This window comes from Neopelma chrysocephalum, unplaced genomic scaffold (assembly GCF_003984885.1).
Source record: "Neopelma chrysocephalum unplaced genomic scaffold, ASM398488v2 Primary Assembly neopelma1_103b, whole genome shotgun sequence".
In the NCBI taxonomy this organism is placed as follows: domain Eukaryota; kingdom Metazoa; phylum Chordata; class Aves; order Passeriformes; family Pipridae; genus Neopelma; species Neopelma chrysocephalum.
In genome coordinates, this window is record NW_020897767.1 from 930,826 (window position 1) to 943,630 (window position 12,805).

Below are 12,805 nucleotides of genomic sequence, written 5' to 3' on the forward strand. Positions count from 1 at the left end.
GCTATAAATTTATATTACATCCATATCTGACACAATTAATCCAGACCAAGCAGAGCATTATACAGAAAATACTGTCCTTTTTAATGACCCAGTGCATTTACAGACCTTTTGAGGAACTGGGAGTGAAATCCTGGGAAACATTTCACCCCTTCCCCGTGCTGGGATCACTCTGCCCTGGGATTTCAGTCTCTTGAACCCTCTGAGCAATAGGAAGCCACAGACTATTGCCAAAAACCCAGCCTGGAGTGCAAGGGGTGGATTTTGGGTGGTCACCAAAGGAAATGTCCCCGGTACAGATGGGAAATGTCACCTGTATGGGCAGGACCTGTCCCCACACCCCACCAGGGACCATCAGGAATGACCACACCAACAAAGGGGCTGAGCCACAGAATCATCAGGAAACAGAAATCAGCCTCTGGCACAGCTCTGGGAGCAGAACTGGGAGCGGATCCGGCTCTGGGAGCTGAACTGGGAGCAGATCCAGCTCCGTGCAGGGGATCCAGGGATGAAGCTCTGCCTGTGTCCTGGACAGGGAGACACTGCTGGGGGAGGGCAGCCAGGGCTGGGGGCTCTCCAGGCTCTGCTGGTCCCAGAGGGGCAGGTTTGGTCCTTCCATCTGCCCCCTGCAGCCCCAGGTCCAGCCTCAGCCCGTTCCATTCCCATGGAGAGGACAGTTCCATTCCCATGGAGAGGACAGTTCTGTTCCCATGGAGAGCACAGTTCATTCCCGTGGAGAGGACAGTTCCATTCCCATAGAAAGGACAGTTCCATTCCCATGGAGAAGACAGTTCCATTCCTATGGAAAGGACAGTTCCATTCCCATGGAAAGGACAGTTCCCTCTGTGCTGCTCTGAAGGACCACGTGTGTCCCTCTTTCCTCTCCACATTCCCGTGTCTTCCGTTGTCGCCTCCTTTGCCAGAATTCCTTTTTTAAGTGCAACCTTTGCCCAGTTTTCCAAACACCGGATCCCATTTTTTTCCCAGCACAAACCACGAGGCTTTGGCTCTGCCTGGTGCCTTTTTCTGCTCATTTTGGTGCTGTCAGATCCCACTGGGCACGAGAGATCAGCAAACATCCTCCAGGCCTTGCCAAGGGAGCCCAGCACCGTCACCCCCAGCTCAGGACACACTGGCCAGGGTGGCTCCCAGTGCCAGCTGGTGTCACAAGGCCTTTTATACTGGGCCACCTCCCCGTGGGGGTGTGTGACACACAGCAACACCTCTTCTGCTGCAGGCTGGTGTCTCTGGAACCATCTCTGAGCACGTTTGTGTGGACCCAGCACGTGCTTTATCCTTCGCGGGCTGGGAGGAGCTTCTTTGAGCAGCCAAACAGAGAGACCTGCAGCGCCGAGGCTCCGGTGGGGCTGGGAGAGGGCTGGGCTCGGCAGGAGGAGGGCAGCAGGAGGAGGAGGAGGAGGAGGAGATGCCCGTGCCCAGCTCAGGCCCCCAGGGTCATGTTGCGCAGCAGCCACTGCTGGGAGCGGCCGGCCCCGCACTCCCGCATGGTGGGCACCAGCCTGTCCTCCTCCGACGGCTCTGCCAGGCACTGGTTGCTGTTCACGTGTCTCAGGGTGAGCTTCTGCAAGGGAGGAGACACAGGGAATTACTGCTGGGAATCGTAAAGGCGTCTGGGGGGCTTATTTCAGTCCCGTTTGAGTGGCTGCACCGGCCGCGGGATCCTTCGTGGGGCTCCAGGGCAGCTCCACCACTCTGCTGCCACTCACCTCCTCACAGGGAGCCAGGACACCCTCTGCTGCACCCAGCCAGGGAAAATGGGACAGGAAAGGACAGAAGAAGTGCCAGAAAACACTATTCCAAAGCAACAGCACTTTGGATGAAGGAGTTTAGTCTTCAATGGCATAGAAACATTTCTATGTCTAACTCTGCCAGTGCAGAAGTTATTGCTGGGGGAAATATATTCCATGAAAACTCTTGTGTTTTAACACATTCCTCCTGCTTTGGGACACCCACCCCCTTCTGCTCCCACCACGTTGTATTTCTGAGGGATGGGGACATTAGAAGGAAAGAGAACTTATTCGGGAGGAATAAATCATCTGTTTGAAAGCATTGGGAGAACAAGTTCCTGGAGAGATCCAGGGAAGTTAAACATCAAGTTGCGCATTTAAATGAAAAAAGACAGGTCCAGTCCCAGCTGAGCTCAGGGTGTTCCCTCCATCACTCCTTGGATTGATCCAGGGGTTTCACACACAGAGTCCCAGCAATTAACACCTTCCTCGAGCCTTTTTGCTAAGAAATGCTGCATTTACCAGTTTCATATTTCAGAAAAGGGCTTGCAGTTCCTAAAAAGTTAAGTCAGGTGCAAAAAAAAAGCTAAGTCACTGAAAGCTAAGTCAGGTGCAAAGGAAATGCTCTTCCACACACGGCAGGTCAGCAGCTGCACATCTGGACACAGCTGGGGAGGCCATGCCCTGGAACACCCCTGGGAGCACAGCAGTGTCCCAGCTGGGGGTTGGGAATGAGCTGGATGGTGCTGGAGGGCTGGTTTGGATGGGAAGGGACCTTAAAGCCCATCCAGTGCCACCCCCTGCCATGGGCAGGGACACCTTCCACCAGCCCAGGTTGCTCCAACCTGGCCTTGGACACTTCCAGGGATCCAGGGGCAGCCACAGCTTCTCTGCCCAAGCTGGGCCAGGGCCTCCACACCCTCCCAGCCAGGAATTCCTTCCCAATATCCCATCTAACCTGCCCTCTGGCACTGGGAAGCCATTCCCTGTGTCCTGTCCCTCCATCCCTTGTCCCCAGTCCCTCTCCTGGAGCCCCTTTAGGCCCTGCAAGGGGCTCTCAGCTCTCCCTGGAGCCTTCTCTTCTCCAGGTGAACCCCCCCAGTTCTCCCAGCCTGGCTCCAGAGGGGCTCCAGCCCTTGGAGCATCTCCGTGGCCTCCTCTGGACTCTCTCCAGCAGCTCCACAAGGATTGTGACCCTGCCCCAACACCAACAACCACGGGAACAGGCAATTCCAGGACTGAAACCTTGTTTGAGATCATCCACTGGATAATCAAACACAGCAAAGGAACAAACAGGGGAACAAGGATGGGCGGGAAAATTCTGGGGCCTCCTGGATGGGGGAGAAAAGACGAATCAACACCAAAACAGCCCAACCGGACCCAGGTTATCTATTGATGGCTTGAAATTCTCTGTCACCAACATCTCTAGGATTCAGTTACTGGAAATCAGGAATTTCTCTGTTGAAATCAGGGAATTTCAAACTCAGGGGATTATATAAAAATTCTATGAAAAATTCTATGAAATTCTGTGAAAATTCTATGAAAAAGTCTACACAAATTCTATGAAATTCCACGAAACTGCTACAAAAAATTCTACAGCAAATCTTAAAAAAATTCCACGAAATTCTATGAAAAAAATCTACAAAAAATTCTATGAAAACTTCTGTGAAAAATTCTATGAAAAGATCTACAAAAAATTCTACGAAAACTTCTGTGAAAAATTCTATGAAAAGGCTATGAAAGTCCTATAAAATTCTATAAAAGTTCTATGAAAATTCTATTAAAATCTATGAACTACACGAAAAATGCACGATGCAATTGGCCTTATTTTTCTGTCTTGGAAGAGGGGCCGAATCTTCAGCTCTTTGCAAACAGTAACAATCACATCGACATCAGGAGATCCAAGCACTTGAATTCATCTAAAATTATTTATAACTAATAATAACTAAGACTAAAACTACTAATAACTAATGATAATTACTAAGAACTAATAAGGACTAAGCAGAACTAGCATTAAACATCTATTCTATGCTATTCTGGAACAATCTGCTGTCTTGGTTTGTGTAGCAGCAAAACAAGACAGAGATGCAGTTTTTTGGGATCAGCTCCAAGCACTGAGTGCTGTATTTGCTGCTGTACCAACCTCCCCCTAGGAGCTACAGGAAATAGTCGGTGGGGCTGTAGTAAACCTTCCTAAAGACTTCCAGGCGGGAGTAGTTCCTGAGGATCCAGGTCTGCAGGGGGCTCCCGTTGCAGGCCTCCACTGTGGGGCCGTGGGAGCCGTCCTCGATCCTGCTCAGGGTCAGGCACGACTGGGTGATCACGTGCAGGAAGGTGTGGGTCTGCAGGGCACAGGCACGGGGAAAAGTCAACAGAACCCAAGGACAAGCAGAGGAAAAGGCAGGGAAGGGTTCGGTGCCACCCCCAGTGGGCAGCGGGAACAGCCGGGAGAGCTCCGGTGGGAATGACTGAGGGATAACAGGGCTGGGAACGCTGCAGGCACACACAGGGGTATCCACAGGGATATATATGCATGAACCAGGCTTCAGCTTCACACAAAACTCCTGAGGCCCATTCACTTCACACCCCGTGATCCAGAGCTGAGGGTGCCTTTGGATCCGGCCCCCCCATTGTTGCCTCGTCCCAATCCCCAATTCCCACTGCACAGCAGGATCTGGGGAGAGATGAGGTTCCTCCTGCACTAATACCCTGCACCAACCACCCTGGAGCCCATTTGAGCCCCACTCAGCCTTTGGATGAATCCTGCTTGGCACATCCCACTGCCAGAGGTGAGAGACGGAGCTGCCCTTGTGAGGGACGGGCAGCTTGGGAAAGGGCAGGAATCATATCATGGAAGTATGGAATCACACAATTGTTTGGGTGGGAAGGGACATCAAAGCCCATAAAGTTCCACTCCCTGCCCTGGGCAAGGACACCTTCCAAATTAAAAATACAACGAATTAAACATTCACATATGAGAGAAGGATTTGTTTCCCCAACTACAATTCCAGCTTTTCCTTCCTGGTGCCAACAACACCGGGTGGGCTGGGATGGAGGGGACCTTCTACTCCCCTAAATTCTGCCCATCACTGCAGGTTCCCCAGGGCTGGTGCTGCCAGGGCAGCTGGAGATGCTCCTCCCGCCCGTTCCCTCTCCATGTCTTTGGCTTGATAAGGGAAAAAGTGGTGTGAGTATAAAGAGGCCACTAAAAATATCAAGGACAAGTGTCCTTATAATGCCACTTCGAGTGAACATCACTGTTGGGTTTGTTCCATTATGTATCACTGCTCCCTGTGCCTTCTGTCTGGGATTCTTTTCAGGGAAAACAGAGGCACATAAATAAATTACTTGGGAATCTCTGTGTTGCACGTTATATTAAATCCCTAAAGTCAGTGGGTAAAAACATCCCTAAAGTCAGGGGTAAAAACAGGGCCAAGCATCATCTTGGTAATCTGAGTAGACTTTTCTCTGCTACATGGAATGCTTTGGGTTGGAAGGGACATTAAATCCCATCCAGTGCCACCCCCTGCCATGGGCAGGGACACCTTCCACTAGCCCAGGTTGCTCCAAGCCCCGTCCAACCTGGCCTTGGACACTTCCAGGGATCCAGGGGCAGCCACAGCTTCTCTGCCCAACCTGGGCCAGGGCCTCCCCACCCTCCCAGCCAGCAATTCCTTCCCAATATCCCATCTATCCCTGCCCTCTGGCAGTGGGAAGCCATTCCCTGTGTCCTGTCCCTCCATCCCTTGTCCCCAGTCCCTCTCCAGCTCTCCTGGAGCCCCTTTAGGCTCTCAGGTCTCCCTGGAGCCTTCTCTTCTCCCCCAGGTCTCCCAGCCTGGCTCCAGAGCAGCTGGTCAAGAAGGTCTGGCACGTTGGAGCATCTATGGGAAGGCACTAAGAGGTGTCACTTCTACAGGCACTGCTGGAGGAGGAGGGAGACGCTATTCCAGGGTTTGGGATTTGGCACAGGGGTCGCAGTTGGTACCAAACTTACCTCAAAGCTATATTCCCATTTCCCAAAGTACTGATGGAAGGGGAAACAAAAGGAAATTGGAGTCAGTGAGTCAACAAACATTTTGTGTGAGGCCCCTCGTTTCTCCAGGAATGGAAATTCCACAGCTTGGCACAGACACAGTGTTTGGGGACAAACTTATGCAGGATCAAATCATGGAATATCTGAGTTGGAAGGGACCCACAGGGATCATCCAGTCCAACTCCAGGCCTTGCACAGGACACCCCAACAATCCCACCCTGTCCCTGAGAGCATTATCCAAACACCCCTGGAGCTCTGGTAGCCTTGCAACAAATCCTGAGGAATCCATCAGGAATAAATCCTGAAGAATCCATCAGGAATAAATCCTGGTGTCACCACTCATGCACGAGGAAACAAAGTATTTCCCATCAGCTATGACATATTTACAGCACTATTTTTCCCTGGGTTCATTGGTGTGTGCTGTGTCCCAATCCTGAGGTGTCCCTGGATGTCACAGGGCGACACAACTTGGGAATCACCAGGAATGACAGCACAGACCTGGACATGCTCCATGTGCTTCCATGGATTCATCTGGAGCCAAACACCAGCTGATCCTGCAGGAATATCTCCACCCAGACCCATCTGGGGTAAAACAAATTGGGAGAACCCCAAATTCCCACGATGAGCAAGGTCAGGCACTGATGGAGCAACTCTGGCTCCAGCCTGAACAAAATTCCCAGATCTTTTCTGCTGATCCCCCTCCTCATTTCCCACCCTATTCCAAAGCAAATACATTTATCCATTATAAATATGATGTAAAAATGCTAACAGGGAGCCTTTGGATGAATCCTGCTTGGCACATCCCGCTGCCAGAGGTGAGGGATGGAGCTGCCCTTGTGAGGGACGGGCAGCTTGGGAAAGGGCAGGAATCATATCATGGAATCATGGAATCTCACAATTGTTTGGGTGGGAAGGGACCTCAAAGCTCATGAATTCCCACCCCCTGCCCTGAGCAGGGACACCTTCCACTAGATCAGGCTGCTCCTGTATTATACATTTAAATATCATCCATTAAACTAAACTAGAACATTTAACAACAGCAAGAAATCAATAAAAATTGCCTGAAAATCAGTACTGAGAAATCCATTTTAATGGTTATTCACATCCCCAGCCCTGCTGTCCATTTTAAGCCTTAACTCCTGAACACCTTCGGCAGGAGGAGGGAAATGGTCTGAAACCACAGAGTAACCACCCAAAATCCCCTCCAGCCAAGTCCTGAATAAGCAAAAAAAGGTAATAATTAATTTCACTAAAAAAACAAGTTAATGGATACAAGGGATTCAGGCAATGCCTTGTAACTATTTGGGAAAAAATATTAAAATATCACAAGCTGGTTGTTTTCTCCTGAAAAAATACTGAATATTAGGTATGTTTGGAGCCTGAAAATACACTAATAAACACATAATAAATAACAATACTGAAATGAGAGGGAAGAAGGGAAGCTAAAGTCTGAATATTGAGAGTAAAACTGACAATGAAAATATTTTGTCAATAAATGCAGAGGTATAGAAAGCAATGGGCTGTTCCACAGCAGAACAAGCAGCAAAGCCCGGGAGATCCTGCTGTAAAAACCCGGAGTATTTGTGTTTTATGAGCTCCATCTCATGGCTGAGCTGGGTTTTACACAGCTCCTGAGAAACTCTCCACTGTGGGGCTGAAATGCTCAAATAAATAGAAAAACCAGTCTGTTTTCTGCCTTACAAGGGCTGTATTTGGTTGGCAAAATTCCACTTTTCCAGGCAGAAAGGTGAAAGAGCCATTGCTGGGAAATACTTTTTAAAAGACTGTATGTCTTCAATCCATCAGTATTTTTCTACCTTTGCAGCCATGGAGAGATTCCAGGATAATGTATTTTTTAAATCAACATTTTTTTCAGTTTATCCCTGGAGTATCACTGAGCTGAACTTGGAATCTCCCAACTTCAGAGTGGGAAAACCTGGAATTTTAAGGTGTTACACCTGGGGATGGATCAATTTTTCAATCTCACCATAGCCCACCACGTTTCTTATCTTATTATCTTTAAGAGCCAACAGAAATAAGCTGAAAAGACTTTAACTAAAGAAAAAAAGAGATCTTGTTTAATAAAGTATAACTAAAAAAATAGATCTTGTTTAATAAAATATAACTAAAAAAAAAAGATCTTCTTTAATGAAATATAACTAAAAAAATAGATCTTGTTTAATGAAATATGACAAAAAAAATCTCGTTTAATAAAATATAACTAAAAAAATAGATCTTGTTTGATGAAATATAACTAAAAAAAGGAACTTGTTTGATGAAATACAACTAAAAAAATAGATCTTCTTTAATGAAATATAATTTAAAAAATAGATCTTGTTTGATGAAATATAACTAAAAAAATAGATCTTCTTTAATGGAATGTAATTTAAAAAAAGGAACTTGTTTAATAAAACACAACTAAAAAAACAGATCTTGTTTAATGAATTACAACTAAAAAATAGATCTTGTTTAACGAAATATAACTAAAAAATAGATCTTGTTTGATAAAATATAACTAAAAAAAGATTCTGTTTAATGAAATATAACTAAAAAAAGGAACTTGTTTAATAAAATACAACTAAAAAAATAGAACTTGTTTAATAAAATACAACTAAAAAAATAGAACTCGTTTAATAAAATACAACTAAAAAAATAGAACTTGTTTAATGAAATATAATTTAAAAAAGGAATTTGTTTAGTAAAATACAACTAAGAAAACAGATCTTGTTTAATGAAACGTGACTAAAAAAAGATTTTGTTTAATGAAATATAACTAAAAAAAGGATCTTATTTAATAAAATACAACCAAAAAAATAGATCTTGTTTAATGAAATACGACTAAAAAAAATCTTGTTTAATAAAACATAATAAACAAATATTATGAATATGAATATATGATTTTCATTTATTTAAAAACTGCAAAATACTTCTTTGGTTTTGTAAGAAAGTACAACACCAGCTACTGGAAACGAGCCTTTTTAAGCAATAACTGGCTTTTTTTACCCCTCTAAAAAAGAAAATTTAAGGAATTATTATTCCAGGAGGAATTTCCTCATGGGAAGGGTGTTGAGGCCTTGGCAGGGGCTGCCCAGGGAGGTTTGGAGTGCCCAGCCCTGGAGGTGTCCCAGGAAGGCCTGGCTGTGGCACTCAGTGACAAGGCGGGCGTCGGGCACAGGGGGGATTCCGTGACCTGGGAGGGCTTTTCCAGCCTAAAGAATCCCGGGATTCTGCCAAGGACACCCCCATCCCTCGGGCTGTCCCCGACCCCCCCGGGTACCTCGGCATCGTACTCCCAGAGCTGGTTGCCCCTCATGTGGTGGCACTTGAGCATGAGGATGGGCCCGTTGAGCCGCGACACGTCCAGGCACAGGTCGTCCGTGCGGATCTCCTTGTCCGCAGTGTAGGAAAACACCTGGAACACACGGATGGAGCCACAGAGGGTCACAGAACTCCAAGCTGGGGGGCTGCTCCCGGAACCCTGGAACCCAAATGTGCAGATGACACCAAGCTGGGGGGAGTGTGGATCAGCTGGAAGGGAGGAGGGCTCTGCAGAGGGACCTGGACAGGCTGGATCCATGGGCTGATTCCAACGGGATGAGGGTCAACCAGGCCAAGGGCCGGGTCCTGCACTTTGGCCACAACAACCCCCTGCAGCTCCAGGCTGGGCCAGAGGGGCTGGAGAGCAGCCAGGCAGGAAGGGAGCTGGGAGTGGAGATGGACAGGAAGCTGAACAGGAGCCAGAGTGTGCCCAGGTGGCCAAGAAGGCCAATGGATCCTGGCCTGGATCAGGAACAGTGTGGCCAACAGGGACAGGGAAGTGATTCCTGCCCTGGACTCAGCGCTGGTGAGGCCACCCCTGGAGTGCTGTGTCCAGCTCTGGGCCCTCAGCTCAGGAAGGACATTGAGGTCCTGGAGCAGGTCCAGAGGAGAGCAACGAGGCTGGGGAAGGGACTGGAGCACAATTCCCATGAGGAGAGGCTGAGGGAGCTGGGGCTGTTCAGCCTGGAGAAGAGGAGGCTCAGGGGAGACCTCCTCACTCTCTGCAACTCCCTGACAGGAGGGGGGAGCCAGGGGGGGGTTGGTCTCTTTTCCCAGGCAACTCTCAGCAAGACAAGAGGGCTCAGGGTCTTCAGCTGTGCCAGGGGAGGTTTGGGTTGGGTATTAGGAAGAATTTCTTTCCAGAGAGGGTGATCAGCCCTTGGAATGGGCTGCCCAGAGAAGTGGTGGATTCTCCATCCCTGGAGGTGTTTAAGGACAGACTGGATGTGGCATCAGTGCCATGGGCTGGGAACCACGGCGGGGTTGGATCAAGGGTTGGACTTGATGATCTCGGAGGTCCCTTCCAACCCAGCTGATTCTGTGATTCTGTGATTCTGTGATTCTATGAGTCTGTGATTCTGTGATTCTATGATAAGTGCCCAAGGCCAGGCTGGACAGGGCTTGGAGCAACCTGGGATACTGGAAGGTGTCAGGGTGGGAATGGGATGAGCTTTAAGGTCCCTTCCAACCCAACAATTCTGGGATTCTCTGATTCCACGGATAACTGACAATTAAGGAAGCCGGGTTTGGAAAAGTCACCACGTTAAGAAGACAAGTGAATGCTAATTAAGCTGATGTAAAATTCCCACCCACACTAATTACAGAGACAATGATATTAATGCCACCTGAAAATAGAAGGTGAGGACACAACACATTTTATAGCTAATTAAAGAATGTATGGGTGAGGACACAATGCAATTTACAGCTAATTAAAGAATGTATTTCACACATCCCAGTGGGACAGGTAAAACATTCCTCCAGGGATGGGGGTTCCAGCCCCTGCTGGGGCTGCACAACCTTCACATTTCAGAAAATTCCTATAAAACCTGTTCTGCTGCTGCCTCAACCTCCAACCACCAGTGCCAGGAATTCCCTTGGCCTGGTGCTCAGCATCAAGGAGGAAAACTGGGAGAGAAACACTCCAGACATCAGAGATAAAACTCAAGAGCTGGAATTACATGAAATGGTCAATATGATAAAATAAAATAAAATAGAATAAGATAAAATAAACGGCTCAAAGAAATGGCTGAGTAGTCCTAAAATTCTTCTGACCCAAATGCAAAATATTTTGGAATGTTCATTGATTATTTTGTGTTATTTGCATATAAAATAGAATTTAAATAGATATTTTAAATTTAAAAATGTGTCTATAAAATATAGTATTTTATATAAAGCATGTTTTATATAAAATATTATGTTTTAATATAAAAATTACATTTCATATTATTATATTTATATTTCTATATTATTATATTTATATTATATTTATATGTAATATAAAAATTATATTTTTCACTAATATTTTTTATCATGAACCAAGGGCCAGTGAGGGTCCCCAGGACAAGCCCCCAGCCCTACCTGGGTGACATTTCAGCTCTCACACCACTCTGAACCAATTATTTCACAAATAACACACCTTTCCTCTCTTTTCCCCTGCTTTACCTGATTTCCTCCCATTCCATGGCAGTTGAAAAATCCCACTTTCTCGTTTTCCTTGCGGCCCATGTTGTCCAAACACTGGTTGGTTTCAACGTTCCTGATCTGAAGGAAGAAAAGGGGTGAAATATTCCTTGAAAGGAATGTCTGTAAATGCCACATTTCTGCAGAAAAAAAAATCACATTTCTATCAGCAGAAAGTACATTTTCTGTGCATTCAAATATAGGTATTGATTTATTTTAATGTATTTATTTATTGTAATGTATTTATTTATTGAAAATTGTAAACATATCACCCTCCCAAAAGAAGGTGACAATAAATACAATAATTACAAGGAGTATAATGAGATTTTAAAGTCCACATTCAGTGTAAGTGTGAAAAGCATTTGAGGGAAATCCTATTCAATCCTCCTTATTTTTAGATTGCCCTGTACTCCAGAGTGAGTTTGGAGCATCATTTTTCCTTGGATTTGAGCTGAGGAGGAGCCTGGTCACCCCTCTGCTGCCCTGCCAGGTGGGATGGTTCAAATCCTGCCTAAATCTCCACTGAAAAGGAGAAAAACGACAGAAAAATGCACTTCTGATTGGGCTTAAAAATTGCCCATTCCTGCTGCTCTGGGGCTCAAAATCCCCTTTCCTGCAGCAGCTGGAGCAGCCAAGCAGGAGTTTGAATTCCCAGCCCCTGAGCTGCTGTTTCCATAGAAACTGAGGCCACCTTGGCAAAAATCAGGTGTTTTAATAACTGTTTTATGACTCTCTCATAGCTCTGTTTTGCAGCCTGACAATGTGGCACAAACCCACGTTATTTGACACTTGTTAGACGAGTTCTTTCCTCGCTGCAAACCCACACTTCACTTTATTTTGCCATAATTTAACTGGGAACCCAACAGTGCCTTTTATTTCTCCCTACAATGGCAAGTTTCAATGGGAAATTACTTCCCTGGGCGTTTGAAAAAAAAAAAAAAGAAAAAGCCATTTTTTTTCATTTGATTGTTATTCTATCCTTAAATCAACCCATTCAAGAGCTTTTAAAAGTCAGCGTAGGTACAACTCAATAGAGTATTTTTAACAGTTGAATTTTGAAGAGATTTCAGCTGCTGGTGGTACAAAACCGTGGCATTATTAGGAATGTCTGTGATCCTCAGCTCCAGGCTGGAAAACACTCAGTGAACAAACATATTTCTTTTTTAACAAAAGCCCCAAAAAAAGCATTTTTTTTTAGCCTCTTCCTGAACGATGAGGGATGATGGAAAGTCCCCTTCAACTGCTGCATATTCATTATGTCAAAATATTAGTCCCAAACCTCACTTTTCCCATCCACTGCTCCATTTCAAAGATAAATTTGGATGGTTAGCATTTGGAATGTACACTCAGCTTACAGATGAATTTTTAATGGTGAGTGGATACATTTAGAACAGCAACTCCCCCTTCAAAGAGGCTTGAAGGAAATACCCCCAGCCCAGAATAAAGATAAATGATATCCAGGAGTGACCAGCAGCACTCCCGGCTCCCTGCATCCCTGATTTCCTGCACTCCTGGCTCCCTGCATCCC

At 46.2% G+C, this 12,805-nt stretch overlaps 1 protein-coding gene across 1 annotated transcript in view; it reads right to left on the bottom strand.

The window, feature by feature from the left end:
- Positions 1-457: 457 nt before the first annotated feature.
- The window catches only part of GALNT13 (polypeptide N-acetylgalactosaminyltransferase 13), a 38,330-nt gene continuing 25,982 nt past the window's right edge, over positions 458-12,805 (bottom strand). The window contains exons 8-10 of the mRNA XM_027695848.1: positions 11,260-11,358; positions 9,056-9,190; positions 458-1,579 (exon numbers count right to left, since the gene is read on the bottom strand). Of these exons, the coding sequence (XP_027551649.1) occupies positions 1,439-1,579; positions 9,056-9,190; positions 11,260-11,358 (375 nt within the window). The 3' untranslated portion in view covers positions 458-1,438. The remainder of the gene's footprint in view (positions 1,580-9,055; positions 9,191-11,259; positions 11,359-12,805) is intronic.